General features: G+C 59.3%; 1 protein-coding gene across 1 annotated transcript in view; it reads left to right on the top strand.

Annotated features, from left to right (window-relative positions):
* The window catches only part of PPP2R1A (protein phosphatase 2 scaffold subunit Aalpha), a 35361-nt gene extending 9094 nt beyond the window's left edge, over positions 1 to 26267 (top strand). The window contains exons 2-15 of the mRNA XM_047790326.1: positions 6837 to 6927; positions 9520 to 9620; positions 11838 to 12070; positions 13000 to 13147; positions 13237 to 13392; positions 15223 to 15337; positions 15446 to 15516; positions 15951 to 16085; positions 21274 to 21447; positions 21744 to 21804; positions 22467 to 22621; positions 23599 to 23741; positions 25596 to 25687; positions 25825 to 26267. Of these exons, the coding sequence (XP_047646282.1) occupies positions 6837 to 6927; positions 9520 to 9620; positions 11838 to 12070; positions 13000 to 13147; positions 13237 to 13392; positions 15223 to 15337; positions 15446 to 15516; positions 15951 to 16085; positions 21274 to 21447; positions 21744 to 21804; positions 22467 to 22621; positions 23599 to 23741; positions 25596 to 25687; positions 25825 to 25841 (1692 nt within the window). The 3' untranslated portion in view covers positions 25842 to 26267. The remainder of the gene's footprint in view (positions 1 to 6836; positions 6928 to 9519; positions 9621 to 11837; positions 12071 to 12999; positions 13148 to 13236; positions 13393 to 15222; positions 15338 to 15445; positions 15517 to 15950; positions 16086 to 21273; positions 21448 to 21743; positions 21805 to 22466; positions 22622 to 23598; positions 23742 to 25595; positions 25688 to 25824) is intronic.
* Positions 26268 to 27529: the final 1262 nt, after the last annotated feature.

Raw genomic sequence — 27529 nt, forward strand, 5'->3', positions numbered from 1 at the left:
ACACACACACGTCTGTGTATGAAGGTATGTCTTGGAGCCCACACATGAGAGAGAACACGTGGTACTTTGTCTCTCTGTGTCGCTTAGCATGATGCACTCAGGGTCCATCCATGTGGTCGCAGAGGGCAGGATTTCACTCTTGATGGCTGGAGAGTATGCCGTCGTGTCTGGGTCCCGCAGCTTCATCTGGTCACCCGCCCGTGGACGCTCGAGTTGTTTCCACACCTTGCCGGTTTGTAAGAGAGAGCGCACAGAGGGGCCCTAACTCTGTACCTGGCGCATCGCAAGCACTCTAAGTGGTAGTTGCATTTTTAAAAACTTAAAATATTTGTATTTGTGCTTTTCAATGGGCCCAGCCCTGTCCTAGGTTCAGGAATCCCCAGTTGTTAACAGTCGTGTTCCTTCCTCATCCCAGAGACAAGTCACCCTCCCGACGCGGGAACAAGAATGTCCATAAGTAACTAGAACGCAGGGCAAACTGCTCTGCGGGGTATTTGTTGGTGCTGCAGTGTCCAAGGAGGTGGGAAGATTATTTTTTTCTTTCTGCTTTAATTTCCCTTTTTCCTTCCCTGCTCAAGAAATACCGGTGCTTGAGGAATAATGATAAGAATAAGGGTGAACCCTGGGGTGCCTGCTCCGCGCCAGGTCTGCCTCTGAGTCTCCTTCTTTGCTCCCTCCAGCGATCCTCCGAGACAGGCGCTGTTGGACTAACCGACTGAGAGGGAGGACACAGGCTCTGAAGTGCCCGGGACTTGCCCGGCCACCCTTAGCTGGTGAAGCCAGAGTACACGCTCATTCCTCACTTAAAAAAAATTCACATGCTCGGGAAATAGAGGTCAGGGCGCCCCCATGTCACTCTCTGGTGATGCAGGACGACTCTCAGGTGGGCGCTTAGCTCTTTATACCCATCCGCCCCCACACGCGTTGCGTTCATGGAAAACCACCATCCTTCATGGAATGAGTGTTTGGGACTTTATAGGAGGCGGAGGGCGTCTCTCGGGGCTGAGGCTCATGGTTGAGGCAGCCACGTTGCAGCCCCTGCCGCCCCATCATTATCAGCCCCTGGCTCTACCAGACAGTAACGTTTGGCGTGTATTCCCCCAGATTCCTTTTTCTTGGCTTGTGTATGATCTTTACTTAAAAACATTAATGTAGCTCATATTTATTGGACTCTGACTCTGTGCCAGGTGCTGTCCTAGGGTTTTGGGGCACAGAGTGTAGAAAACAGAGCCCCTGCCCCACCCACATGCTAGTGGGGAAGGGTCCACAGTGAATGAAGAAGTACAGCTGGCCTTGGAACAACACGGGCTTGAACCGCGGGTCCACTTATGTGGGGTTTTCAGTACTAAATACTCCAGTGCTACATGGTCTGAAGGTGGTTGAATCTGCAGAGGGGAAGCCTCGGATGGGGGAGGCCGATGGTAGGTTATACGCAGGTTTTCAGCTGCGTGGAGGGTAGGCCCCCTCCCTCGGTGTTAAGGGTCGGTTGCATATGCCGAAGTGATGGAGTTAAGGTACGTGGGGGACGGTGGGGGCCCGCAGATTTACCTGGTGGGGCTTGAGCGGGGCCTGAACGAAGTGATGGGACCCTGGAGGGCCGGGGGTTCTGAGGCTGAGGAAGCGGCAGACCAGCAGTGTGATGCCCTGGGCTGACAGGGACGTTTGCGTTTTATTTTATTTTTTTGTAAGATTTTAATTTTTTTCTGTTATAGTTGACGTACAGCGTTCTGTCAGTTTCTGCTATCCAGCACAGCGACCCAGGCACACGACGTTTGCACTTTATTTTCTCTGGGGGAACCTTCGTGACGGGAACCCAGGGGTCAAGGGGTGGCGGTGGGAGGTGAGAATGCATCAGGCAGGGCCAGATCCTCCGGGGCTTTGGAGTCTCGAGGAGGGTCTTTGGGTTACGCTCGGCTTGTGGGGTCACACTCCGCAGGTGCATGTCAGGAAGCCCCGTGGATTGAACGTGAAGTGGGTGTGGAAAAGTGAGTAGGAGAGGAGTTCCTGTTGTGGCTCAGTGGTCACGAACCCGACTGGTATCCATGAGGATGTGGGTTTGATCCCTGGCCTCGTTCAGTGGGTTGAGGATGCAATGTTGCCATGAGTGGTGCTTATGGCCACAGGTCACAGATATGGCTCGGATCCCGCATTGCTGTGACTGTGGCGTAGACCTCAGCTGCCGCTCCCATTGGGCCTCTTAGTCTGGGAACTTCCATATGCTACAAGTGTGGCCCTAAAAAGCAAAAAAAAAAAAAAGGGGGGGAGTAGCAGAGAGTTCCCTGGTGGCCTAGCAGTCAAGGAGTAGCATTGTTTCTGGAGGTGGTGGTGGGAAGGGAGAGTGCATTTATCCTGTGTCCATGTACGGGGCCGGCTGAGGGCTGCCGGGGATGCAGGCCGTCCCAGCCCAGGGTGATAGTCGATCCTGGAACCATGGACGTGGAATGTGGTCCTGAGGGGGACACGCCAGGGGACAGCGCAGTCTCATGGCTGGGATAGGATCAAAGGACAGGAAGGTGTCCTACTGATATTAACAGGTGCTCTCTCGGGAACATTCCAGAGAACTCAGGCCCCCGTCATTTAAACGAGTGAGGGTTCGTGATTTCCTCCTGTAACAAGGTCAGCAGCCCAAGGATATCACAACAATTGGGTCAGAGTAGGCCATTCTTTTGACCTGCTTCCTGTGGTCACGAGATTGCTCCATCGTCTGCTGTCCCTCTGTCCTCATGGAACCAAACTGAAAGCAGGGACTGACCCAGGACACGGAGGTTCTCGTCCTCCTCCCTTTTATGAAAGAAGAAAAGCTTTCCGGGAAGCTCCTTGGCCGGCCTTTTGCCCAGGACAAGGTCATTGCTGGTTCATTGGGGATTACGTTTGGCTGTGAAGAGGAGGAAAACTAAATGAATGAGACGTACGTGAGCTTGAAGTTTACTTCCGACTCGTGGTCAGGGTCTGGCGGCAGTCCAGGCTGGCATGGCACGCTCAGGCGTCGGGGTCCCAGGCGTTCGAGTGTTGCACTCTGCGTGTCCTCCGTCCTGCCCTCCCCCTCCGCAGGTCACCCCCAGGCCCCACTCCCACAGGAAGGAGGGGTAACCCATCTCCCCGGAAGGACACGTCCTAGAAGTCACACACACGCGCCGTTCCCAGTAGCATCTCGCCAGCCACACGTTGGTCTCATGGTCTCATCCAAATGCAGAGGCGACTCAGAAATGTGCCTACAGGGGTTCCTGCGCACAGCTGGAAACCACAGGCTGTGAGCGGACAGCCCAGCGCAGGAGCGTAACCTGGGGCCCTTCTAGCATGCAGGGCGGGTCTGTGAGTTTGGGTGGGAAAAGCGACGTCTCTGTTTTCATCAGGCCCTCACTCAGCTTTCACTTCCCTTCAGCTGTGAGTTCGGGTGGTGCGGCACCTGTTGTAAATGGTGCCGGCAAAGCCTGGGCTCTGTCTGCAGTGGTGAACAGCACTGTTCCTCGCCCACTTCCTCTCCTGCAGGTTCTTCTAGCTTTATGGTGGTCACCTCTGTTTCAAAATTGTGTTTGTTTTTAAACCTGCTGAGAGGCCCGTGGCACACCCCTAAATTGAAAAACGTCAGAAAACAGAAATATGCATCCATGATACTGGCTAAAGCCAAGTGGTTGCAGTTAAAATCCTGCCACCTAAGAGCTGTGTGAGCTTTCATTTTCTCTGCCGTAAAATGGGCGATCCTGTGTTTACCTCACGTAGTTGTTGTGAGGATCCGATGCGTGAGAACACTGAAGCGCCTAGAATACTGCCCAGCACATAGAACCGTGGAGATGTTTGTAGTTATTACTCTGTCACTGTGAGAGAAGGGAAAAGAGCCATCGGTGGACAGCCAGCTAGCTGCCGTGCGTGTCCTTGGTAGCTGAACAAACTCAGGATGCTGTTCCCTGCCTGAGGTTGCCTCTGCTGCCATTCCCACCCTCCTCTGGCACGAGGGGTTCCAGGGTCACCTCGCTTTGTACTCACAGTCACCTTCTGAGGATAGGTATTTTTATAACGCCCCATTGCACAGGTGAGAAAAATCGAGGCTCATAAAGGTACAGAGTGGCCCAAGGTCCCACGGCTAATACGTGCAGTAGCTTTGCCTTGAACCCAGATGGCGCATCTAAAGCACCACCTTTCTCAGGTGTTCACGGTGCCATTTGCAGAAGAGACCAGCAGACATTCTTAGTGAAACAAAACCAGAATCTCCCAAGACAGCAGCCGCGGAAGGAAGGGGGCTCTCCACCGTGGCAGGGATGGCCTGATTCTCCCGGGTCCATTCCTTGGGCATCTTTGCAAAGGGACAGTGGGGCTGTTGAGATTGAGAGTCAGGGCTCCTGGCTTCTGGACACAGCTCTGCACCTTTGCACCAAGTGCAGACAGCGTCTCTGCACGTCAGTGTCCCTCCCTTTAAAGGGGGGTGACCTCAGGGCACAGTGCTAAGGAGTGACTGTGTTCACTGTCCGTGCCAGGCACTTGAACACAGCAGCCAGGCACAGTGGCAGCCATCAGTCACTTAACTGCTGCTGTTGTTGTGATTGCCCCCTGCCAGCATCCTGCATCTTCAGCACCCTGGCCTGGCTGAGGGAACACAGAGATCCAACTTGGAGGGACTGAGAGAAACAGGCAACTGAGCCAATCCCCACTCCGATATTTTTCTACGGAAAATTCCAGACATGCAGGCCATTGACAGACTAGCATAAGGGCTGGCAAACTGCAGCCCATGGGCCAGTTTCTGCCCATGGCCACCTTTTGCAGATGTGGTTTTTTGGGAACGCAGCCATGCCTACTGGCCCACACCCTGGGTCTCTGGCTGCTTCTCTGCTGCAAGGACACAGTTGAGTAGTTGGGGCAGGGGCCATAGTTTGTAGTTTATGTGTTTCTGTGGCCTGTCTCTTGATACATTTAATTTGTGGGCTACAGATCGGATGCAGGCCTTGTGATCCTTCACCCTGAGATCCTTTTACTACCAATTTGTAGCCAAGTCAGGCAGAAGGCCTGGGTCCCCTGGCATCTGAAGTGGGGGGAGACCCGCTTAGCCTGTGGGGCTGCCGTCAGAAGCGAACATCCAGTGGTGTCTGAGCATTGCCCGATGTGGGGCAAACCCACCTGCTGTCGGAAGGGCCGAGGGCGGGGGAGGGTGAGAGGAGAGGAGACGCTGCCCCAAGTCCAGGGACCCTGGGAGAGAGAACGGAGAGGGCCCAGAGGCCAGGGGGCAGGGCTGTGCAGTCGGGTGAGATGGGGCGACAAGCTGCGGGAAGGGCCCGAAGCAGCTCTTCTCTGAGCCTTGCCAGGGACCCAGCCCACTCAGCCCTCGCTTCCACCCTCCTGCCTCCAGAACCGGGAATCCTTCCTGGAGTTAGGTCTCCGCTGCGGCGCTGCCCTGGGGGTCCTACCCGCCCCCCCCCCCCCCCCCCCCCCCCCCCCCCCCGGCCGCCGTGTATCGGTCCGAGGCTCAGTGTCTGTGTCGGGGCGCACCTGCTCCTCTCGTCCCAGGGAGCACGGCTAGTCCCACCCTTTGGCCGCCGTGGGGGCGGCTCAGTGGTCAGGACGCCTGCCCAGGACGCCAAGCCCTCCCCTCCCGTGTCGCCCAGGGCGGTGGCCCGGGGCTGTGAGACCTGGGAGTGGAGGGATGCGCTCTGGTGTGTGAGTCAGCCGCCAGGCCCAGGGGCACCCTTCTCCCCACGGACCAGAGGGGACCAGGGCAGCAAGCGGGTGGGCGGGGTGCAAGGGCTCCCTCCCCCTGCTCTGTCCTGGGCCCACCCTGCTGCAGGGCAAGGGCCGAATCCCCCCCCGCCCCGGCTTCAAGGGGCTGAGGGGCTCTGCAATCACAGCGTTAAGAACCCGAAGAAAGACAGTGGTGGCCTCGCCTCAGAAAAATGCGCACACCACCTTTTTCATGCAACATCACAGGGTTTTGGGACCATGTGGGCTGGAGGAGGTGGTGATTGCTTGTGTGGGTGTGTGTTATATATACTCTGCCGTTTCCCAAGGGCCCCCCCTACATTCAGGACAGTCTCGCTGGAGACGCGCAGTTGCACCGCTAAAGACGCCCTCACAGTCCCGAGTGCTGGGTGAGGACTCGGACTGTCTTCTGGCGGCATTTATTCCACAGCAACGCGGGGTCCAAGCTGAATCTCCCCCTACATCCTCCGCTTAAGCAAAGCCGGATCCTTAGCCCACAGAGCGAGGCCAGGGATCAGACTCTTGTCCGCGTGGATACTAGTCGGGTTCATTACCGCTGAGCCACCGTGGGAACTCCACGGGTCTTGAGTTTATAGCAGTGTCATTGTATCGTTTGTTCTGTTGTCATCACTGTTAGCTGGAAGGGCTGGGTTTCCGTCCCTGTTCCACACCGGCTGAGCTGTGGGTCCCTTGGCAGGGACTTGCGCTCTGAGCCTCATTCCTCTTCTGTAGAACAGGCCTGAGAACCCTGTGCCCTTGGCTTGTCGTGAGAGTAAAATGCGACTGTGGAGGCGAGACACAGAGGGAGCCGGGAAAGTGGCCGCTGCGGTTAGAGGATGAGGCACAGGGGGCGCAGGCAGAAGGGGGCAGGGGGCCATGGGAGGCAGGGCGCCGTTCGGACAGGGTGGTCTTGGGACGTGCCACGAGGGGTGTTGGCTCAGCGAGACCCAGTGGGTGCTTCTGCGGAGCCTGCTGCTCCCTGGTGGTTTAATGAGTCAAGGTCACAGAACCGCCTGGAAGGTTTGCCAGGTTATTAGCCAGCGCCGCACACGTGCCCGGCGAGGCTTCCAGGGGCAGGCTGGGTCCGGAGCTGCCTCCCTGAGGTCTGGGCTTGCTGACATTCTCCCTTCCTTTTCTTGTCCTCTCATCAGCTTCGCCTCAACAGCATCAAGAAGCTGTCCACCATCGCCTTGGCCCTCGGGGTCGAAAGGACCCGCAGTGAGCTGCTGCCCTTCCTCACAGGTACGGTGGACTCGGGGCCCGGGGCAGTGGGGGCTCCTGGGCTGGTTCCTGCCTCTGTGGACCTAACAGGTTGTGAGTGCCCTGTGCCAGGCCCTGGGCGTGGGGCCGGGCGGCTGCAAGGGGGTCCCTTGAGTCACCGCTCCAGCAGTCAGGGGCTGGGGACTTGAGGCGAGGGACCGAACCCCACTGTTCCGCGGAGTGTTTGTCTGTGAATCGGCGGACTCACGCGCAGTCGCACTGACGTGAACGTTTAATAATAACAGTGAACGCTCCGCACGTGCTGACCTGGGCCAGGCGGTGCCCCGAGCCCTTTCTTGGCAGGATTGGGTTCATTCACCCAGAGCGGGGCTGGGTACGTGTGCGTCACCGCCGTGGCCCAGGGTGATCTCACTGCAGCTCCTTGAAGTGGGTGCGGCTGCGGCCCCCCTCCCATCGAGGAGGAGACTGAGGACGGCACGGTGACGTGAGTGTTTGGTCACACAGTCTGGCGGTCGGTCACCCAGGGGGGATAGGTGTCTGGTCACACCGGCTCCCGACTCCACAGCGTTGGTGAATGACTCACCGCACAGGCTCGGGTCTCAACTGCCTGGGCTCGAATCCTAGCTCTGCCGCGTCCTCGCCGTGTGACCTCGGGTGGTGCCCCACGTGCACCTGCCTCTGATTGTGTGAGATGGGGGCACCGTGGCACAGCCCAATGGAGGCTAAATGAGGTGGCCCGTGACAAGTGCCGCTTGGGTGTCAGCGGTTATCCTGTTCTCCGCTGTCCTGTGTGCGAAGATAGACTGAAAGCACGTGGCACAGTTTCTCACTGGGACCGGATTACCAGTTAATCGTGCATCCTCTGTTCTCATCATTCTTATAACCTCTTCGACTTTATACTAATTAAAATTGCGAGAAGACTCCGAGTTACACCGAGCTTTGTCCCTAACGAGGCTCTTTCTTCCCTGTCCTATCCTCTCACCGGGGCCAAGTGATGGTGTCGGGGACGGGGCAGGGGAGGCAGGGATCATTGCCCCCAAGTCATTCGACCCCGGCGGAAGCTGAGGCCCAAAGAGACCCTTTGGGCCTTGCCCGCAGACACGGTGCATGACCGAGGGGCACAGGTGTGTCTGCCTCTGAATGCCATGTGAATGGTGGGCATCTGTACATGTGACGACAGGTGACTTTGAGCAGGTGACCCCACTCCACCACTCTGCAGGGGGGCGAGGAGGACCTAACTCCCCCTGTGGTTGGGGGGCTTGGAGCTCCACGCAGAGCCCGATCCACGAAGACAGAACGGGCTGCTGGTGATTCTTTGATGAGGTGGTAGGGGTGCAGCCGGGAGGGAAGCTGGCGGGACTAAACGGCCAGCGGAGGCGGGGCTGACTGTGGCAACGGGGCGACGCGAGGCCCCGTTAGCTTGGGGGTGACGGGTCTGGGTCAGGCTGGAGGAGGCCGAGAGGACGGGGAGGCTGGGAAGGCAGTTCTGTGGAGGCGGGAAGGGTGGGAATCAGGTGCCGGCAGCTCCTGTGTGTTTACTTGGTTGTGTGGGGCTTGGCCAAGGGTCTGACCTGGAGGTGGAGTCGGGTCTGAGCCAAGGCCGTGGACAGGCCTGAGTCTGGGAGGTGGACACAGCAGGGAGGGTGATCTGAACGCGTGCAGAGGGAGCCCGGGCGCATGGTGGGTGGAGCCACGCTGGCCGGAGCTTTCTAGAGCGCGGACCTGTGCTGGGCCCACATGAGCTCTTCGCAGAAAGCAGCTACTTCCCTTCAGTCAGAACAACCGTGTTGTCGTCTGGGGCTGAGGAGATAATCTCAGAGGTGAAGGGAGTTGCCCCACAGCCACAGAGCGGGACTTGAACAGTCCACAAGACGGGGAGTCTGCCTCTCGTAAACTCAGGACGTGACAGTGGACCCGAGGGATGCCAGTGCCTCGGCGGGTGGAGGGAGGGGGCTGGCGAAAGGCCTTTGCGTTTAGGCCTCGGGGCAGAGCAGTTCTTTCTTGGTCGCCTTCTTTCAGCGACATTGAGCAGGCTGAGCGCCCGCCGTGCCATGCTCTCTCTGGCAGGAGCTGGGGCACAGGCTCGGGCGGTCCTAGCCTGAGACGTGGTCTCCGCAGAGGCGGCGTGGCTAGGCCGTGAGCCCAGAGAAGGGACCTGCTTTTCTGGGGGCATCCTGGAACTCTTCCAGGACCCAGTAGCCGACCCGAGTGTGCAGGGATAGAGAAGAGCTCCTCAGGCCGAAGCGGGAGGCGTCGCTGGCAGCGACAGCGCTGAGGGCGAGAGCCGAGAGCTGCGGGGCAGGCCCTGCGCTCCGACACAGGCCTTGTTGGTGCCTCACTGTGCCCTTCCCTGAGGGTGGAGGTGGTCGGCACCGGTGTGCAGCTGCAGAAACGGGACGCAGAGAGGTGGCCTCGCTCCCCCAGCGTCCCACCCCTAGTCACGGGCGCTCTGTCGCCCGACCCCAGGCTGTGTCTTCATCTCTGCCCGCGCAGCGGAGGGCGGCTGCCAGTTCGAGGAGGCGGCGTGGAGCCTGCTTGTTCTGAGCTTGGGCGACGGAGGGGCCGGGGTCAGACCTGGGGCGGGATTGTGACACTGTCTGTCTTGTCCCCCAGACACCATCTACGATGAGGACGAGGTCCTGCTGGCCCTGGCGGAACAGCTGGGCACCTTCACCACGCTGGTTGGAGGCCCCGAGTACGTGCACTGCCTGCTGGTGAGTCTGGAAGTGGACCGTCCCCCACCCGCCACTGGTGGGGTCTGGCCCACGGTCCTGCCAGCCTGGGCGCGGGCCATCCCCGTGGAACACATCGGCCTTGGACGTTGACTTGACCCTGGCAGGTCAGCAGTGGCATTTAAAACAGCAGTCACGAAAATGCTGGCATCGGTGATGCCGTCGATCGGGCGTGCCTGACCAGAGCTGGTCCTTCCTGGCACTCTGCAGATGAGGCTGAGGTCAGGCTGGGTTCTTCCGCTTAATTGCTGTGTGACTTATAAGTTTCTTACCCTCTCTGTGCTATGCTTTCCTCTTCTGTTGAGGGTGAGGCGTTAACGCTTACCTTAGAACGGACCCAGCAGTGGTCTCAGCATGGTGCTTGCTCTGTGCAGGTGCTGACAGATGTTAGCTGTCATCATGCCCCGTGTGATGAGGTCGTGTCTGCCCTTAGGGTATAGACAGCCTCCCGGAGCACAGAGGGGAGGCAGTTTGTCCAAGGTCGGGTGGCAGAGCAGGGATTCCAGGCGTGTCCGAGTGACGCTTCCCCAGGCCCTGCCTCCCCAGCCTGGGCCGCCCTGTGCTGGGTAATGGCTGGGGACACAGATGTGACTGCTGTTCGGGAGAAGAGACGGGAGAAGGTGCCCCAGTGCTGAGTTCTGGGTCAGCAGAACCTAGGGGGAGCTCCGTTCCCGGTTTTCTCTGTTCGTCGGAGCTGTGGGCCGTAGCTGCTGCCTCCGTCCCCCCACAGTCATTCTGTGTTTCGCTGTCTAAAGGCACATTTCCATCCGTTGGCGTCTGCGCTTGGGATGTTTGCAGTTACTGTCAGCAGGCTTTCTTCCTTTTCGTGGTGCATGAAATAAGGGGTTTCTTAGAATTGTTGGCATCTTGGATTTGAGCAAAGATGGTAGTTTGTTTGCTTCCAAACATTCCTGAAGCATTAACTCTAGGAAAATGTGATAATTACTGTGAAATTCTGGTGTCCCATCTTTCATCTGTGTGCATGTGTAATTTGTAGATGCACACACACAAATGGGGTAATTTCATACCTTTGACACACAGTAGAACTGCCTAATGCCCTCCTGTGATGCGACGTGATGTGATGTGGTCCCTGGGCCAGCCTGCAGGGGGTCCCTTGAGCTCCATGGAACTGTCTGCAGCCCCTGATGCTTGTCAGTTTTCCTGAGGAGAGAATTCACAGCTTTTAGCAGCTTCTCAGAGGACTCAGAGCAGAAAACACTGTTGAGAGCCCCGCGCCTTCTCAAGGCCCCGGGGCCAGCCAGGACTGGAGCCCATGGCGCCTTCCCAGCCCGTTCTGGGTCTTCCCCCTGCGCGTTCTCAGCGAGGGAAACCCCGGTCCCCCCCGTGCTGCCTTTGGGGAGCACGTGCCCTGGGGATGGGTGTCTGCCGGCCCCTCTGGGTCAGGCAGCACTGTCCCTTTGCCCAAGGCTTCCCTCTGTTCCCTCCCTGGGCCCAGGAAGCACTTGCATCTGTGATTGCTTTCCGATTTCCCTGCTGTCGGGCTGGGCTGGACGTCAGACCACTGATCTCCGCATCTTTGTGGGAAGATTAGAATGAGTTGAGTCCCCCTTCGTTAGGTCAGTAATGACTGAGTTCCCGCCCTGCGCAAGGTCTGCTGGGCTCAGGGGCCGCATTGCTCAGCCAGTCACATGTCCCTCCAGGCCTCACGGTAACAAGTCAGGAGGCACGGGCCCTAGGGTGCACCGGTGGCGTGAGCTCCTGAGGCCGTTGCCTATCAGCAGCTCTGTCCTCAGCCCTGGGAGGGTCTGGAGCCGGTGGCCGGCTTTAGATCCTGGCTCGTGGCTCCCACTGGCGGGGGCAGAGTACCTCGCTGGCTGAGCCTCGGTTCTCTGTTCCTTCAAGGGAAGGCAGCAGCAGGACCTGCTTCATGGCACTCAGCGTGTGAGAGCCTGGAGCCGCGCCCTGGGGAGTGGACGTTCCAGTCGGCACCGGGGTTCCTAGTGCACTTTGAGAGGCCAGTGATGGTTGTGCTCCTCTCCTCAGAAAGTGCCACGTGAAATCTTGGGGTTCGCCCCCTCCAAAGCTCTTTCAGGGGCCTGTGAATGTCGTTCTTCGGGGAGTGCAGGCTGGGTGGAGGCTGACGCCGGGCGCAGGCCTTTTGGAGGAGAGGAGCCCACGAGGGGAGCAGCGAGGGGCGGGCAGGGGGCTGTCCGGTGACCTCGTGTTCCGCCCCCCCAGCCGCCCCTGGAGTCGCTGGCCACGGTGGAGGAGACGGTGGTGCGCGACAAGGCGGTGGAGTCCCTGCGGGCCATCTCGCATGAGCACTCGCCCTCTGACCTCGAGGCCCACTTCGTGCCGCTTGTGAAGCGGCTGGCGGGCGGCGACTGGTTCACCTCCCGCACCTCGGCCTGCGGCCTCTTCTCCGTCTGCTACCCCCGCGTGTCCAGTGCCGTCAAGGCAGAGCTTCGACAGTGAGTCCCGGCCCCTGGCCCCCCGGAAGGCCGCTGCTCCCCCCAGCTTGATCCCCTCCTCTCCAGCCTCAGCCCCCTGCAGGCCTGTCCAGGGCCAGGTGCCCCTGAGCGCCCCCAGCCAGCACCGCCCCTTCCCTGCCCTCGGGGAGGGGGTGTCGGGACGTGTGGGTGCACGTCCAAGCGCTGCCCTTCCTCATGCTGGACATGGGGGTGCTGTTCTTGCTCCCATGGGTTATTGGGAGCATTAAAAAGAGTTCGCACATCTCAAGCGCTCAGGTGCTGCGGGTTGCCGTTTCGGCCTGTTTCGGGTGTTAGGTCGGGTGGGAGGCCTCCCTCCGCCAGCTCCTCCCCTTGGCTTGATGGCCCGGGGCATTCCTCATGGGGTGGATTTGCCTTCTGGGAGAATCAGCGAAAATCCCTTTATTGGGTTAGAGTTCCCCGAGCTGTGTTTCCTCCCTTCCTCTGGTCCTTTCTGTCCATCCGGCGACTCTGAACCACTGAGCAGCAAGCCCAGGCCCTCAGTCATTGCTCGTGCCGGGACGCTCCACTCTGGCTGCCCGCTCGTGCTTAGGGATCGCGTGTGCCCATGTCTCTGGTCAAGGGAAAGTCTTGCAGTCGCCCCAGCCCTGCACCCGCCGAGCATTTTTATGTGGTCATAATAATATAATCGGCACCCACCATTCATTACAGACTTCCTGTGTAGTACGGCTGCCGAGTGGGTCAGGCTCATGATCTCGAGGCTTTAAAAGCTCTCGGTGACCCTGTGGGGTGGGTAGGCTGTCAGTCAGCTCCATTATCTAAGGCTGGGAAGACTCAGGCCATCCCTGGCCCAGCGTCACCAGGCAAAGCCAGGAGCCCTGGGGCTGCTGAGTCCGTGCTGCCTTGGGGCCCCGGGGAGTCCTCCTCCTGAGCCCCACCCCAACCCCCAGGTACTTCCGGAACCTGTGCTCAGATGACACCCCCATGGTGCGGCGGGCCGCAGCCTCCAAGCTGGGGGAGTTCGCCAAGGTGCTGGAGCTGGACAACGTCAAGAGCGAGATCATCCCCATGTTCTCCAACCTGGCCTCTGACGAGCAGGTGGGTCTGCCCCCCGCCCCGCCCCCGGCGGACCCCGAGTCCCAAAGGGGATCGCAGGGCTGATGGGGCCTCTGCCACCCTCTCCCCAGGACTCGGTGCGGCTGCTGGCGGTGGAGGCGTGCGTGAACATCGCCCAGCTCCTGCCCCAGGAGGATCTGGAGGCCCTGGTGATGCCCACCCTGCGCCAGGCTGCGGAGGACAAGTCCTGGCGCGTGCGGTACATGGTGGCCGACAAGTTCACAGAGGTACCTGAGGGGACGTTGCCAGCGTCTCAGGGATGGGGAGGTGAGGCTCCAGGGGAAGGGGCCTCGTTCAGGAGTGGGGTTTGCTGAGCCCCGTGGACCCGGCGGTGTTTGGAAGTAAGGCCTCTGTCGTCACTTCGGTGGGTCCCACTTGACTTGCCCACCCTGCTGGGTGGGTGGGGCAACTCGGGGTGCTGTGGGAGAGCCTGTGTGTGAGCGCTCCTCAGAGTGCCTCGGAGCCGGTGGCACTTTACTTCCTCCTGTTCCGAGGCCGAGGTCGGAAATCAGAGTGTCAGCTCGGCTGGTCTCCCGAGTCATCTTTCCTTGGTCGTGGACGGCTCCCCTCCCCGGCCTTTGCCGGCGTCTGTGTCCTCGTCTCTCCTGCCCCTGCGGACTCGGGTCGCTCCGGACTAGGGTGCACCCTCAGGAGCTCGTCTTCCCCTGTCACCTCTCGAAAGTCCTCTCTTCAGCTGCCGTCGCAGTCGGAGGTCCTGGGGGTTAGGACTTCAACCCGAGACTTGCAGGGGGATGCGGTTCAGCCCCCTGACCCTGGTCAGCGTGACACCAGGCCGGCGGGGTGGGCGAGGTCCCGCAGCTCCCAGGACAGCACGCTTTCCTCGGAGACCCCAGCTGGCTTCTCCCACAAACACGTCTGCGGAGCACCAGCTCTTTGCTGGGCGCTGGGAGGCAGTGAATTCAGCACAGCCCGGCCTCCAAGGAGCAGGCAGCCTGAAGGGCAGGGTCAGCTGGACGGAGGGAAGCGTCACGATAAAGTGTCCCGGGGGCCGAGGCCAGCGGGTGGACGTGGGCACGGAGGCTCTGAGGAGAGGAGGTGGTGCCCCAGCAGGTTCTGGAAGATGAGTGCACGAGAGCCGGGCTGGAGGATGTGAGCCGAGAACAGTCAGGACTGGCTCTTGGGGCTCGAGAACACTGGAGAGATGGGTCTCAGGCCCTCGGGGTCGGTACTCCTTCCCTCAGTCGGGAACTGCCCCACCTCCTGCCAGGGCTTCGGGAAGCAGTTGTGCCGCAGAATCCACGTGCCTTTTCTTGCCTGGTGGTGTGAGATGGGCGGTGGTGGGCAGCTCATGTGTCTGCTGCCCTCTTAACCTTTATATGTTCACTTTAATTATACAAGTAGCATGGGTCCAGTAACCAGTTTTGAAAAGCACAGATGTGATTCAAAAAGAGCCAGGGAGTTCCTGCTTGGCTCAGCGGGTTGTGAACCCCATTAGTAACCGTGAGGATGCAGGTTTGATCCCTGGCTTTGCTCAGCGGATTAAGGATCCTGCGTTGCTGTGATTGTGGTGCAGGCCGGCAGCTACTGCTCCAATTGGACCCCTAGCCTGAGAACCCCCACGCGCCGTAGATGCGATCCTGCAAAGCAAAAACTGAGAGCCGCCTTAAGTCGTTAGGCTCTTTCTGGATCAGGTAACAGAAAACCCAGCCCTGAATGACCTGCAGAGTAAGGCGATTTCGTTATTTCTAACATAGGTAACATGTGCGGTTAGGTACCCTTGCAGTCCTCGTGTTGCTTTTGAGGAAACAGGCTCAGAGAGGTGCAGCCACTCATCCAAGGTCATGTGGATGATAAGTAGGAGGAAGAATTTGAGTCGGGGCTTGGACTCCAGAGCCACGCTGGTGACCGCTGCGCCACGGCCCAGCTCACCACCTTAGGAGGAGGGAACGGAGCCTCAGAGTGGCTCGGCGACTTGGCTGAGGTCACTCCCATGGTGCTGGGATTAGACCTTTGCAGCGATTCCAGGGGCCTCGCTCTCGGCCAGTTCTCATTCACCTAGAGAACCGCCACGCCCACTCACTCCTCCCTTCCTGCAGCTCCAGAAAGCAGTGGGGCCTGAGATCACCAAGACGGACCTGGTCCCCGCCTTCCAGAACCTGATGAAAGACTGTGAGGCCGAGGTGAGGGCCGCAGCCTCCCACAAGGTCAAAGGTTGGTGCTGGCGAGCAGAACACAGCAAGCGGGCGGGCGTCCAGGGGGCTGAAGGCAGAACCAGGCCCTCGGTCTCACCTCCTGCTGCCTCCCTTTTCCTGCCTGCAGAGTTCTGTGAAAACCTCTCAGCTGACTGTCGGGAGAATGTCATCATGACTCAGATCTTGCCCTGCATCAAGGTATCGGGGACTGGAGTGGGGTTGGGGGGGGGGGGACTAGAGCAGATCTGAGCCTTCGGGGAGGAAGGGTGGAGGTGAGGCTTTGGGGGCAGCCAGGTGCAAACCGAGCTCCCAGCCTTCTAGGGCCAGGCAGGCTTGGGTTTGGGGCAATGAGGAGCCCTGCGTGCAGACTCTGGGCTGAGCGTAGGGGTGAGAGTGCTTCTCTCGCAAGCAGAGGTCCCTGGGTCTCCTCATCGGAAGGGTGGGGGCGGGGGTGCTGGGAGCAGGGTCGTTGATCTCCAGGCAGGCCGGACACGTGAGGACCTGCAGTTCTCCCTCTGCACCAAGCCTGCTCTGGGAGTGAGCGCAAAAGCAGGCCGCGTCTTGGGCTCCGTAGGAGTCAGAGTCTCCTTAGCCACTCAGCCTGCGGCTCCCCACTTCGTTCTCCCTCCCAGGAGCTGGTGTCCGACGCCAACCAGCATGTCAAGTCGGCCCTGGCCTCGGTCATCATGGGCCTCTCTCCCATCCTGGGCAAGGACAACACCATCGAGCACCTGCTGCCCCTCTTCCTGGCTCAGCTGAAGGATGAGGTAAGGGCACCGGTGAGGCCCTGAGCTCAGGGTGGGGGCGGGGGCAGCCGCTTTCCCAGATCAGCCAGGGATTTACCTCCTAGGATCTTCCACCAGCACACACATCGTCGCTGAGTTGCATGTTTGTGGTCGTGATGGGCTGCATGTGAGGCATCTGTTCATCATTAGGCATCTGTTCATCAGGCATCTACTTATTAGGCATCTGTTCCTTAGGCATTTATTAGGATCTGTTTATTAGGCATTCATTTTACCTGCCCTTATTCTGCACTAGACCTCTGTCTCGGCATTGGGGTTACCACACAAGGAGTAAGACGGGCTTGATCCTCAAAGACCTTCGGCGGCGGGCTGTGGAGAGGGACAGATGGGTTCCCCATGGCTCCCTGGTGATACAGGTGCTGTGCTGTGTTTATGTTTATTGGCGTTCAGGCTGAGATGCTGTCATAGAGGCCCCAGAATACAGTGGTTTAACCGAGGCGGAGGACTACTTCCCTGCCAGCGATCCAGAGGTGGGGTGGGCTTGCGCTGGGGCTTAGCCCTGCCGACCTCAGCACCCTGTGGGTCTCAGGTGGCTGCTCTGATTCTTGCCGCCTCCCAGCCAGTGGGAAGGGACAGGGCAGCCCACAGCAGCGGGCCTTGTCCCCTTGAGAGTAAGACCCAAAGAGGCAGCCATCCCGTCTGTTTTCTGTTCACACACCATTGGCCAGCGCTGTCCCTCGAGTGACCACACCTCGCTGTTTACTTGGCCTGGAGCACAAAAGAGGAGAGCGAGCACCCCGTGATGGCTGGCGAGGGCGTGGGGCAACAGCCGGTGCGGGGAGGAGGTGGGGCAGATCTCGGGGTTAGGAAGGAACCCCGAGGCTAACGTGGAAGGAAGATGCAGGTGCCGTGGCCAGAAGAGGTGCAGGGAGGACCCCCCCCCCCCCGGAGGCCGCTGTAGGAGCCTGGGGAGGGAGCGGGGCGCAGGGGTGTGGGCGGCTCCACCAGGCAGGCGGGAGGACCGCGTGGGCAGGGGTGGCAGGCAGGCTCCCTGGTTTCCTTCGGCCTTGGTGGTGACGGGGCAGGTGGTGAGACCGAAGGCTGGTGTGTGACCTGTTACTGCCGCTTCTGTGTTCCCAGAGCCCTCAGTCGCTTCCCCTGACACACGTGCACACGTAGCACAGTGGTGCTCAGGTGGAGCGTGCCAGGGAGCTGGAGGAAACATTTTAACAGTTCACTGCATCCCATCCGAGCCCCCCCAGGCGCACCCCCTCTTGCCCCCATCACATCATTAGATTCTGTGGCAGCGGGATGATCTCTCAGCCCAGAATTACACATCAGGGTTTTATACACGCTGAAAACAGAGCCTTTGAAAGAAAACCTAGTGATCCTACTTTTGATCATGTATTTATTTCAGTTCGTGTTTGACCATCATTTAATTCTGTAATGACCAAAATTTTATGATGTTAAGTGTTTCACACACATATTTTCTTTCATAATCATGCTTTTGTAGCTGTAACTTGTTATAAATACGATTTTTTTTTTTTTTGCTTCCGTTGCCTCAGTGGGCACACCTTGGCTGGCGAGAGGCCCCTTCTGTGTTCTTTCAACAACCTCCCCAGCATCTTCAAGAGCATTCTGCTTTCTCATTCAAGAAAATCTTTTTTAAAAAATTATCAGAATAGTTTCAACAGGAAGAGAATTTTCCACCCTCTTCTCTCCCCATCCCTGAGAGTAAATGGTGAGTTTGTGGGAAAGGCTTCTCCTGGGGTCTCTGGCTGACCCTCAGGTTCAGAGTGGACCTCACCTTTTCAGCTGCTCCATCAAGGGTTGCTCTTCAGCTGAGGCCTGGAGTTCCTCGCCCGGCCTTGTGAGAGGGCAGGTGCACCACCCAAGGGGCAGCCTGCAGCCTGTAGGCGGCGGCTTAGTGGGACCCGTGTTAGTGGGACCCGTGTGCTGCCTTGGAGCCCACTCCTCGGGGGCGGTGTGTGTCACTCGCATCTCCCTCGTGTTGGGAGGTGAGACCCCGTGTGGGGACGCCTGGTGTTTTCCCACTTTCACAGCTGTGTTTGGGCGACTCGCCCCTTCAGGGAAAGGGAAGAGGCCTGTTCACTGTCGAGAACACTTCTGCTCTTCGTCCCGGGCGTGAGAACCGAGGCCTCACTCAGCTGGGGGTCTCCAGGCAGTTCGGGAAGCCCATAGAAATGGTTGTACGAGCCCTTGAGTTCCCTCTAAGCACACGTACGTGAACTTAGGTCTCCATCCAGTTGGTTTTCAGCTTCTTCAAGGAAGAAGTCTTGCTCTCGGTTGGCTCTGATGGGTGCACCCACCCATCCTGTGCGGAGGGAGGGGCGCCCACCTCCCGGCCCTGGCGTCTGACCGCGTCTGGGCCCTCCCGGCTTACTCGAATCATCTGCGCGCTCCCGTGATCCCCCAGCAATAGACTCTGACACGTACGGAAGTATCTCAACCCCCAGCTGGGGGTGCAGATGGTGGCAGACATAGGAGATTCCCGCTGCGGAAATCTTCCTTTAGAGGAAGAGGGGAGGCTGAGAAGCTGTTGGCTACCGCTGTGACGGTTGAGGCTGTTGTCCTCATTGGAGACAGTGTCCTTTGCAGAAAAGGTAAAAACGTCTGCTTTATGTTCTTATGGACCAGTGTTTCGCCAGCATTTGCAGCAGCTCTGTCTGGCGGAGGATGTGAAGGAATGCGCCGGGAAGCGAGGCAGGCGGATCACATGAGACTGTTCCTTCCCGCTCCCCGAGCCCTCGGCTTTAGGAAGAGCCGCACTGGGCCTGAGGAGGGAGGGAGGCGGCCTCGGCGCTGAGATGCTTCTTTAGCCATTAGACGAGCTGGTGGGAAACCGACTGTCTTTCATTCTATTTTTTTAATTAATTAATTTCTTTTTAATTAATTAATTTTTTTTGGTCTTTTTGCCTTTTCTAGGGCCGCTCCCACGGCATATGGAGGTTCCCAGGCTAGGGGTCGAATCGGAGCTGTTGCTGCCGGTCTACACCACAACCACAGCAGTGCGGGATCCGAGCCGCGTCTGCGACCTACACCACAGCTCATCCGGCAGTGCCGGATCCTTAATCCACTGAGCAAGGCCAGGGATCGAACCCGAAATCTCATGGTTCCTAGTTGGATTCGTTAACCACTGCACCACGACGGGAACTCCCTGTCTTTCATTCTAAAGGAGACTCTTGGTGTTTTTGACAAAGGAAGAAGGGCCTCGCCTGCACTTCTCCAAGGGCCTGTCGGAGAGGCCTGTCACTGTGGAGCCAGCAGCTGAGGCTGTCCTGTCCTCCGCGGCGGCCAGTGCTCTCCGTTACTGCTCATGGGTCTTACCCCACGGCCACCCTTAGGTCCAAAGATTTGCCCAACCATCCTCAGCTCAGAAGAGCTATTCCACTCATGGTTGCTGTGGGTTACGGTGAAAGGATGCAGATGAGTATCAGCCTAAGAGGCCAGGTGCCAGTTTCCCTGGAACTCCCAGGGGAGTTTGAGACTGGGTTCAGTTCTCCCAGCGCCTGCGTGGGACGGCGTCCACGGAGGCTGCCGGCTGAGACGCTCGGCGAGCCTTGGTGTCCAGGGTTTTTACGGGGGCCTGGTCTGATCACATAGGCCTGGATGGGGCCGCACGCATGGCTGACCTTGGGTTACTCTGTCTCCAGCCCCTGCAGAGGTCAGGTTGATGCCACATGGCCCCAGGTACCCAGCATAAATCACTTCGTCAGCATAATCTATCTGGCATGGCCCGAGGCCCCCAAGTACACAAAGTAAACAAAAGACCCCGTTTTTTTGTTTTTTTTTTTTAATCAGGCTGGATGGTCCAGGTGCTGGTCGGAGCCATCTTTTTTTTTTTTCTTTCTTGTCTTTTTGTCTTTTTTGCCATTTTTTGGGCCACTCCTGAGGCATATGGAGGTTCCCAGGCTAGGGGTCGAATCGGAGCTGTAGCCGCCACCCTACGCCAGAGCCACAGCAACGCGGAATCCGAGCCGCGTCTGCCACCTACACCACAGCTCACAGCAATGCCGGATCGTTAACTCACTGAGCGAGGCCAGGGATCGAACCCGCAACCTCATGGTTCCCAATCGGATTCGATAACCACTGCGCCGTGACAGGAACTCCCGGGGGCCGTCTTTTTTAACCCTTTACTGCACACTTGCTTATTTGGTGCATTGATGGATTTCAGCACTTGCTTCCTCGCCCCTCAGCTCCTGGAGGGAGACGTAGAATGAAGTAACCGTAGCGTCTTATCATCCAGGAAAGCAGAGAGGCGGTGCGACGCGATGGTTGTTGAGGTGCTTTTTCATACAAGCCGCTTCGCATGATTATGGGGGCGCATGGGGTGCAGGGTCCTGGTGCCCTCAGGTGGAGCACTCCTGGGCGACCTTCCATATGCCACAGTGCTGCGGAGCAAAGGAGCAGTTTCCTTATTTGTAAAAGCAAAAATCTTCCTTGGGTTTCTTTTGGTGAGCGGAAGCAGGTACGAGTGGAGGTCTCTCATCCACCCGTAGTGGTATAAAGGGAACGTTCGAGAAGCCGGGGATCCCTGTGTGTGTGCCCTTACTGTAGAGCAGAGCTCGAGATATTAGTAGTCGGCTAGCGGTTCAGAAATTATTCTTTACTCCTTGGTTTCAGAAATGTGTTGAGCACCCTCTGTGGCCTAGAAACTTTGCTGAGTCCCGAGACATAAGGATAAGTGAGCCATGCTGCTTCTAGCAGAGCTCAGAGACTAGCAGGGAGAATAAAAGCAAGAGAAATGAGCAAAGCATTAAGCTCCACGTCAAGGTCTTTGTGGATCAGACGCTGGCAGGTGGTTCTGTAGGCTCAGCCACCCTCTGGGATGAGGGGTGTTTCCATGTCAGAGACCGGTACCTGGAAAGGGCAGGTCCCTTGCCACACAGCTCCCGGCTGGCAGACGGCACAGCTGGGTACCATTTTGGCTGTTTTTCCAGGGCACCGGGCTTTGGCTCCACATTTCTCATGCTGCTGTTGTGAGAGTTGAAAAGCTGCTCCACTCATGATCCATGTTGCTCCCTTTGCGGGGGCCTCTGATGCGGCCCCGGCGCCAGGAGCAGGTCGTGGGCAGTCGTGCTCCGCCCTTGGGCGATGTGTGTTTGGCGAAGCTGGGCGGTGGAGCCTTCCCCCTGTCCCGGCTTCCGCTGGCGCACAGGGCCTTGCCTCAGAACCCCCTTCCTCTGCTCAGTGCCCGGAGGTGCGCCTCAACATCATCTCCAACCTGGACTGCGTCAACGAGGTGATTGGCATCCGGCAGCTGTCCCAGTCCCTGCTTCCCGCCATCGTGGAGCTGGCCGAGGATGCCAAGTGGCGGGTCCGGCTGGCCATCATTGAGTACATGCCGCTGCTGGCCGGACAGCTGGTGAGCGCAGAGCCCAGGGCCGGGCGTGCTGCCCAGGGGCGCTAGACTGTGGGTGCGGCTCTGCCGGGCAGCCTGGGCCACGAGGGCTCCCTGGGAGGTGAGGGGTGTCGGGAGGCGGAGGAAAGTACCCAGGAGATAGGGCCTCACAAGATGGGTAGAGTGAGATGAGAACAAAGAACAGAGCCTCTCAGGTGAAGATGGGACGTGTCCCAGCTGTTTGGGGGAGGGGGGTTTCCCTGGGGATCGCTGCCAACTCCCCAGGTGCCCTTGACCCCTTCCTGTCTTGTCTCCTGCAGGGGGTGGAGTTCTTTGATGAGAAGCTCAACTCCCTGTGCATGGCCTGGCTCGTGGATCACGGTGAGTCTGGGCGGAGTGGGGGCTCAGGGAAGGCTGTGCGGGCGCATTGGCCGGGGCAGGTGTGTGTCCCTTGGGCGCGGGGGAGGCTGGAGCCCCTTTCCCAGGCTGTCGGATGCTCACGAGGACAGCTCCCGTGCGTGTTGGCGTCCTGGAGAAGTACGCGGTGGGGGCGGCCATGAGGGGTCCCAGGGGCTGAGGGTTCGGTGACATCTCAGGGCTGCCGAGCAGGCAGCCTGGGTTTGACGCCACCATCTGGCTGTCGAAGCTTAATAGCAAGTCGCTTGCCATCTCTCAGCCCACACTCATTCTCTGAAACATGGGCCTTCGCCTCCCAGTCTTTCAGGGCCACTATGAGAAGAGCTCGTTGTTTTCACTATTGGCAAATAGTGAAAAATAAAAGTTAGTTCGTCAGGAACAGGCTCCATTCCATGAACTAAGTCATGTGCCTGGCAGATCACTTCTCAGAGCCTCAGTCTGCTGTCTGTCTCTGGGAGCTGTTGAGAAAAGAAAGCCCTGACCTAGCACGCAGGGAGCCCTTTGGTTGTCTCGGGGTGATTGGCTCGAATGTGGCCTGGCGCCCAGGGCTGCTTGGTAGGCGGGAGGGCGTATGACTGTCAGCCCCTCGCCTCCCGAATCACCACTCCTCCCTCACCCTCGTGCAGTCTACGCCATCCGCGAGGCAGCCACCAGCAACCTGAAGAAGCTGGTGGAGAAGTTTGGGAAGGAGTGGGCCCACGCCACCATCATCCCCAAGGTCCTGGCCATGTCTGGGGACCCCAACTACCTGCACCGCATGACCACGCTCTTCTGCATCAACGTGAGCACACCTGCCGCCCCCGCCTGGCCGGCCCCGGGGTCCCCGGGAGAGGGTCCTCAAGGGACGGGGAGGTGATGGGACCTGGGGTCGAGAGGATGAGCCTTTGGGGCTCCTGGTCAGAGTCACAGGGCCTGCGGGGTGGGGACCTGCGGGGTGGGAGGCCCAGGACTGGGGAGGCGCGGCCTGTTGAGACAGTGACTGCCAAGCCTTTCTGGGCACCCATCTCCTTCCCCACAGAAGGCGTATGTATGTGTTTATGATAGAATAGTCAAATGTGCAGTTTCTAGAACCCAGTGTAGTGTTTAAATCCATCTCTGCCGTGCATTAGCTGCATACCTTGAGAGAATGACCTCGCTGCGTCGTGCTTTAGTTTTCTCACCCGTAAAGGGTCCCTGTTGGTAATTACAGAACCAAACTCACAGGGCTGCAAAGACTAACCCGGTTATGTGCGCAAAGGGCTAGAACGGTTGTATGTGTGTGAAACACAGACTGGGAAGCGTGTGTGTGCACGTGATATGTAGAAAGCGCTCCTGTCTAGTTGCCTAAATAAACCGTGCCCGTGACTCCAAATGAAAGGATAGGATTAAAGTGAACGCAGCTAAGGGTACTGACAACTTCTCCCCACGCCTCCCTCTGGAGCCCACCGCGCTGAGGGAGGGTCCGGGGTCCAGAGACAAGTTCCACTCCCAGAGGACAAAGGGAAGCCTCGGGTGGGGGGTGGGGGGCCTGGGACCGTCGGGGGGCGGTTTCCAGGCAGGGGGACAGGGGACAGGGGTGTCAGCAGGGTGTGAGGGGAGAGGGGAGCTTGCAGAGAAGGCACTGCCCCCGGGGTGGGTGAGTCCGGCCTCGGCGTCCCCTGTGTGGCTCAGCCTTGGCGTCAGGCCTGACGGGCTCTGCAGCGGCCTGGCCGGAGGGAGGGCGCCGTGGGAGGCAGCCGTGACCTTCGGCGGGTCCCCTCTGCTCCTCACTGACTCCAGGTGCTGTCTGAAGTCTGCGGCCAGGACATCACCACCAAGCACATGCTGCCCACGGTGCTGCGCATGGCCGGGGACCCCGTCGCCAACGTCCGCTTCAACGTGGCCAAGTCCCTCCAGAAGATCGGGCCCATCCTGGATAACAGGTGAGGCCTGGCCCCCTTCTCCCTCTAGCAGCGCTGGTTTTCGGCATCTCTCTCTCTGACCTTTGACGATAGAGCCTGGGGTTTGAGGCCCTGCACCGTGACGTGCTTGCCTCAGGACCTCGAGGTCTTGGTTTCTTCAAACACAGAAGGAGACCTCACGTGCCTGCCTCGCATGGTGGGAGGGGTGAGGGTGAGGGTTGTGTTACCAGCGACGAGTCATTAGAAAGTGAAAGGAACAGACACAAGCATGTGGTGGGGCGGTGGTGTCACTTGCAGTGGCACCAGAAACATGAAGTTCCAAGAGGTGTGATGCCTCTAGTGAAAACTATGAAACACTGGTTTGAAAAATTAAGGAAGACCTACGTGATATTCTTGGATAGGATGGTTCCCCAGAATGATCTATAAATTGAGTATAACCTGAGCCAGTCTCAGTCGGCTTTCATGAAAGATTGACAAGTTGACTCTGGAATTAACACGAAAATGCAAAGGTCCGGAATAGCCAAGGTGAGCCTTGAAGACCGATGCAGCTGGAAGACTGACGCAGACGTGGAGGCTGCCTGACTGCGGCGCCGCAGTCAGCAGAAAGGGAGGCTTCGGCACAGCGCTGGTCAGGACATTGCTCAGTGGGACAGAGTCGCGGGCACGGGCGCAGCCCCTTCCTCGTGTGTGTGACAGCAGGTGCCACTGCAGTGTGTTGAGGGCACCGTAGGTGTTGGCCGCAGGGTCTGGGTCAGAAGGGCTCACCTGAAACAGGCTCCGTCCTCAGGGCTGGGCGAAAAGCGCTGGTGTGGGTGGCAGGGCGGGAACCCTCGTGTGTTGCCAGTGGGGCTGTGAGTGGTAGATGGGCACAGTGACTGAGCATTGGTAGCATCGAGTGGAGCCGATCCAACGTGCACCCCGTGAGCCAGCACGTCCTTTCCTGGGTGTTCGTCCAAGAGAAACGAGTGCTTTTTTCTAGCAAAGGCTGTTCACGGGGGCTTTATTCTCATTAGCCGTGACTTGGAAATAATGCACGTGCCTGTCCTCGTGCGGTGCCTGGGTTGTGGGCTATTCACGTGCCGGGAGGCTCGTCCCGCAAAGACGAGACGCCTGCTGCCTGCAGCAGCCTAGGGGACTCAGATGGGCACTTGCGTGAGCAGCAGGCCCAAGAAAACCTCCTGGGATCCGTTTATGTCACCTGCAGACCTAAAGGGCCCTCTTGGTGAGAGAGGTGAGAATAGCGGTTATGTTGAGGGCAGGGCAGCTGCCTGTCAACTGGAGGGGGACGCATGACGCCTGCACCTCTGACCTCTTTGTCTGGGACACAGCTTCACACCTTTAGTTTCTCTCTGAAGCCCACCTGCCTTTCCCGCAACAATGGGCCATCTGCCAGGATGCATTTCCCTGGACCCCTTCCTCCCTGGGCCCCTATCTCCCCTGGCCCCTTGCTCCCCTGGCCGGAGGCCGAGGGCTGCCCCCTTTGCCACGTGCCCCTACTGTTCCTCATCATCAGTTGGCTCAGGTCTCCCTCCCAGCCCGGCTCCGTGTGGGTGAGAATCGGGGGTGGGATTTCCAGTGTTGACACCTAACACGCTGCCTTTCAGCCTCCGTAAATGTGGTACATGAATGAAAGGCATCCGGTGGCCAAGGCCGGAGACCCGGGGCGTCTGGGGTCCCTGCCCCACGTTTCCAGGCCCTCCGACCTCCTGCACCTGTTCTGGGCCATGGAGGCCTCTGACCGGGTTTGTCAGACGTCCAGCCTTGGAAGCGATCGTCTCTCTGGCCTCAGACCTGGAATTCATGGGTGTGTCTCTGTCTGTGGGCACCTCGGCCCCAGCCCCGCCCGCCTGACTCCTGGCCCCCCTCTCCTCCCAGCACGCTGCAGAGCGAGGTCAAGCCCATCCTAGAGAAGCTGACCCAGGACCAGGACGTGGACGTCAAGTACTTTGCCCAGGAGGCTCTGACTGGTAAGGCGTTGAGGACGCCGGGCCCCAGCGGGAGGGCGGGCTGCCGGGCGGGCTGCCAGCCCGGCGGCAGAGGCGGGGGCCGCGGAGCGCAGAGGGCCAGCGGCTGTTCTGACTCCCGCCTCTTCCTGTTCCCCCAGTTCTGTCGCTCGCCTGATGCTGAAGAGGAGCCATGGCTGCCTGTGGTGTCACCCTCCCCCGAAGTCCCTCCCTCGGGAGACAGTGGGGCGCCTTCGGCTGTCGCCCCCCGTGCATGGTCTGACCCCAGGCCCCTCCCCCAGCACGGTTCCTCCTCTCCCCGGCCTGGGAACCCAGCTCGTCACCGTCCGCCTCCCAAGGGCTGGGGGTGCACCCGGAGGGACGGGGCAGTGACCCTGGGGGAAGGGGCCGCTGCGGCCTGTGCTGGGGAGAGACGTGAGCAGCCCAGGTCGCCGGCTCCTGCTGCTGTAATGGGGACCCCTCCCCCATCGACTTCTCCACCCCCTTCCTTCCCCTCCATGGTTTTTTTGTGTCAACTGTGCTGTTTTTATTTTATTCCTCCCCCCCCCCCACCTTTTCACAGAGAAATAAAGGTCTAGAAATAGCTGGTCCTCTGGTCCTGGTCACGAGCGTGGAGGTGGGGGCACACGTCAGGGCCCGCAGCCTGGCCTTTCTGGGGAGGACCTCCTCGCTGCGCTTGCCGCACTGCGTGTCCCCGCGCGGGGAGGGTCCTCTGGGATGCGGATGGGAGCGGCTGGCCCACGGGGCCAGCCGTCCTGAGGGGCAGCTGCTCCACAGACGCGGAGTGCACAGAGCATGTGGTGGATTTGAGCAGGTGCCCTGGAGCCAGACCGCCCGCGTCGCATCCGAATCCTGGTTCCTCCGGGAACAGCTGTGTGCCCTTGAGCGGGTCGTCGGGTCCCTTTGAACTCAGGCTTGCACGGCTGTAAAGTGCAGGAAGAGGTAGAATCCAGATCCAGGGGCCGGGTATGGCGGCTGCATGAGTTCATACAGGTCAAGTGGGTCCCTTGGGTGGCACGTGAGAGGGTCAGTCAGGGGAGCTGCCCCTTGTGGGAGAGCTGCCTGTGGGCCGGGAGGCTCAGGATAACCAGGCTGTGCCGAGGGACCCTGGCTGGACAGAGCCGGCTGCCCTCCCGGTCTGTGCGCCCGTCTCCACACTGACACACCCTGGTTTTTGGGTGGCCCGTGCCTGCCTGGATTCAAGGAGTCTCCCCAGGGTCTCTTGAACTCTGGTGTGGCGTTAAGGCGAAATTCTGGCTGGTGATGGTGTGCGCAGCTGCTAGGGGTATGCCTGGGGGCCCCTCCCGGCCCTGGAACGGGAAGTCCCCTGAGACGTACGGGCCAAGCACAGGACAGGATGGGAGGGGCCCGGGTTCCTGGTGCTGTTGAGGCCCATGTGGGTTACCTGTCCCCTGGAGAGTTTAGCTGTTGAGAGTGGCACGTGAGAGGGTCACGTGAGTGGCTGTTGGGAGTTTCGTCACTTGCAGGTCACCGGAGCGCTACCTGGGGCACAGGGGCCAGGGGGCCTTGGAGACAGGAGCGCAGACGGAGTGGATGGTGCATGTGAGGTTTTGCAGAGGACGTGACCCAAGTGCAGTCTGGCCCCACTGCGTGGAGGGGAGCTTGGCGTCTCGTGCGCGGTGCTTTCACCAGCTCGGCCCTCCTGTGACTGAGTCCCTGCTGTTTGTTAGACCAGACTGAACCCTGGACGTGATGGTGGAGGAGGCCGGGTTCCTCCTCTTATTAGCTGACCTTCGTTCCATCAGGGCAGGACCTGTGGTTTAAACTCAGCCTCCACCCGGCACACGGGTCCCTGTCCCAGGGTGGAAATAGTTGAAGGAAATA

This window comes from Phacochoerus africanus, chromosome 8 (genome assembly GCF_016906955.1).
Source record: "Phacochoerus africanus isolate WHEZ1 chromosome 8, ROS_Pafr_v1, whole genome shotgun sequence".
NCBI classification, from domain to species: Eukaryota; Metazoa; Chordata; class Mammalia; order Artiodactyla; family Suidae; genus Phacochoerus; species Phacochoerus africanus.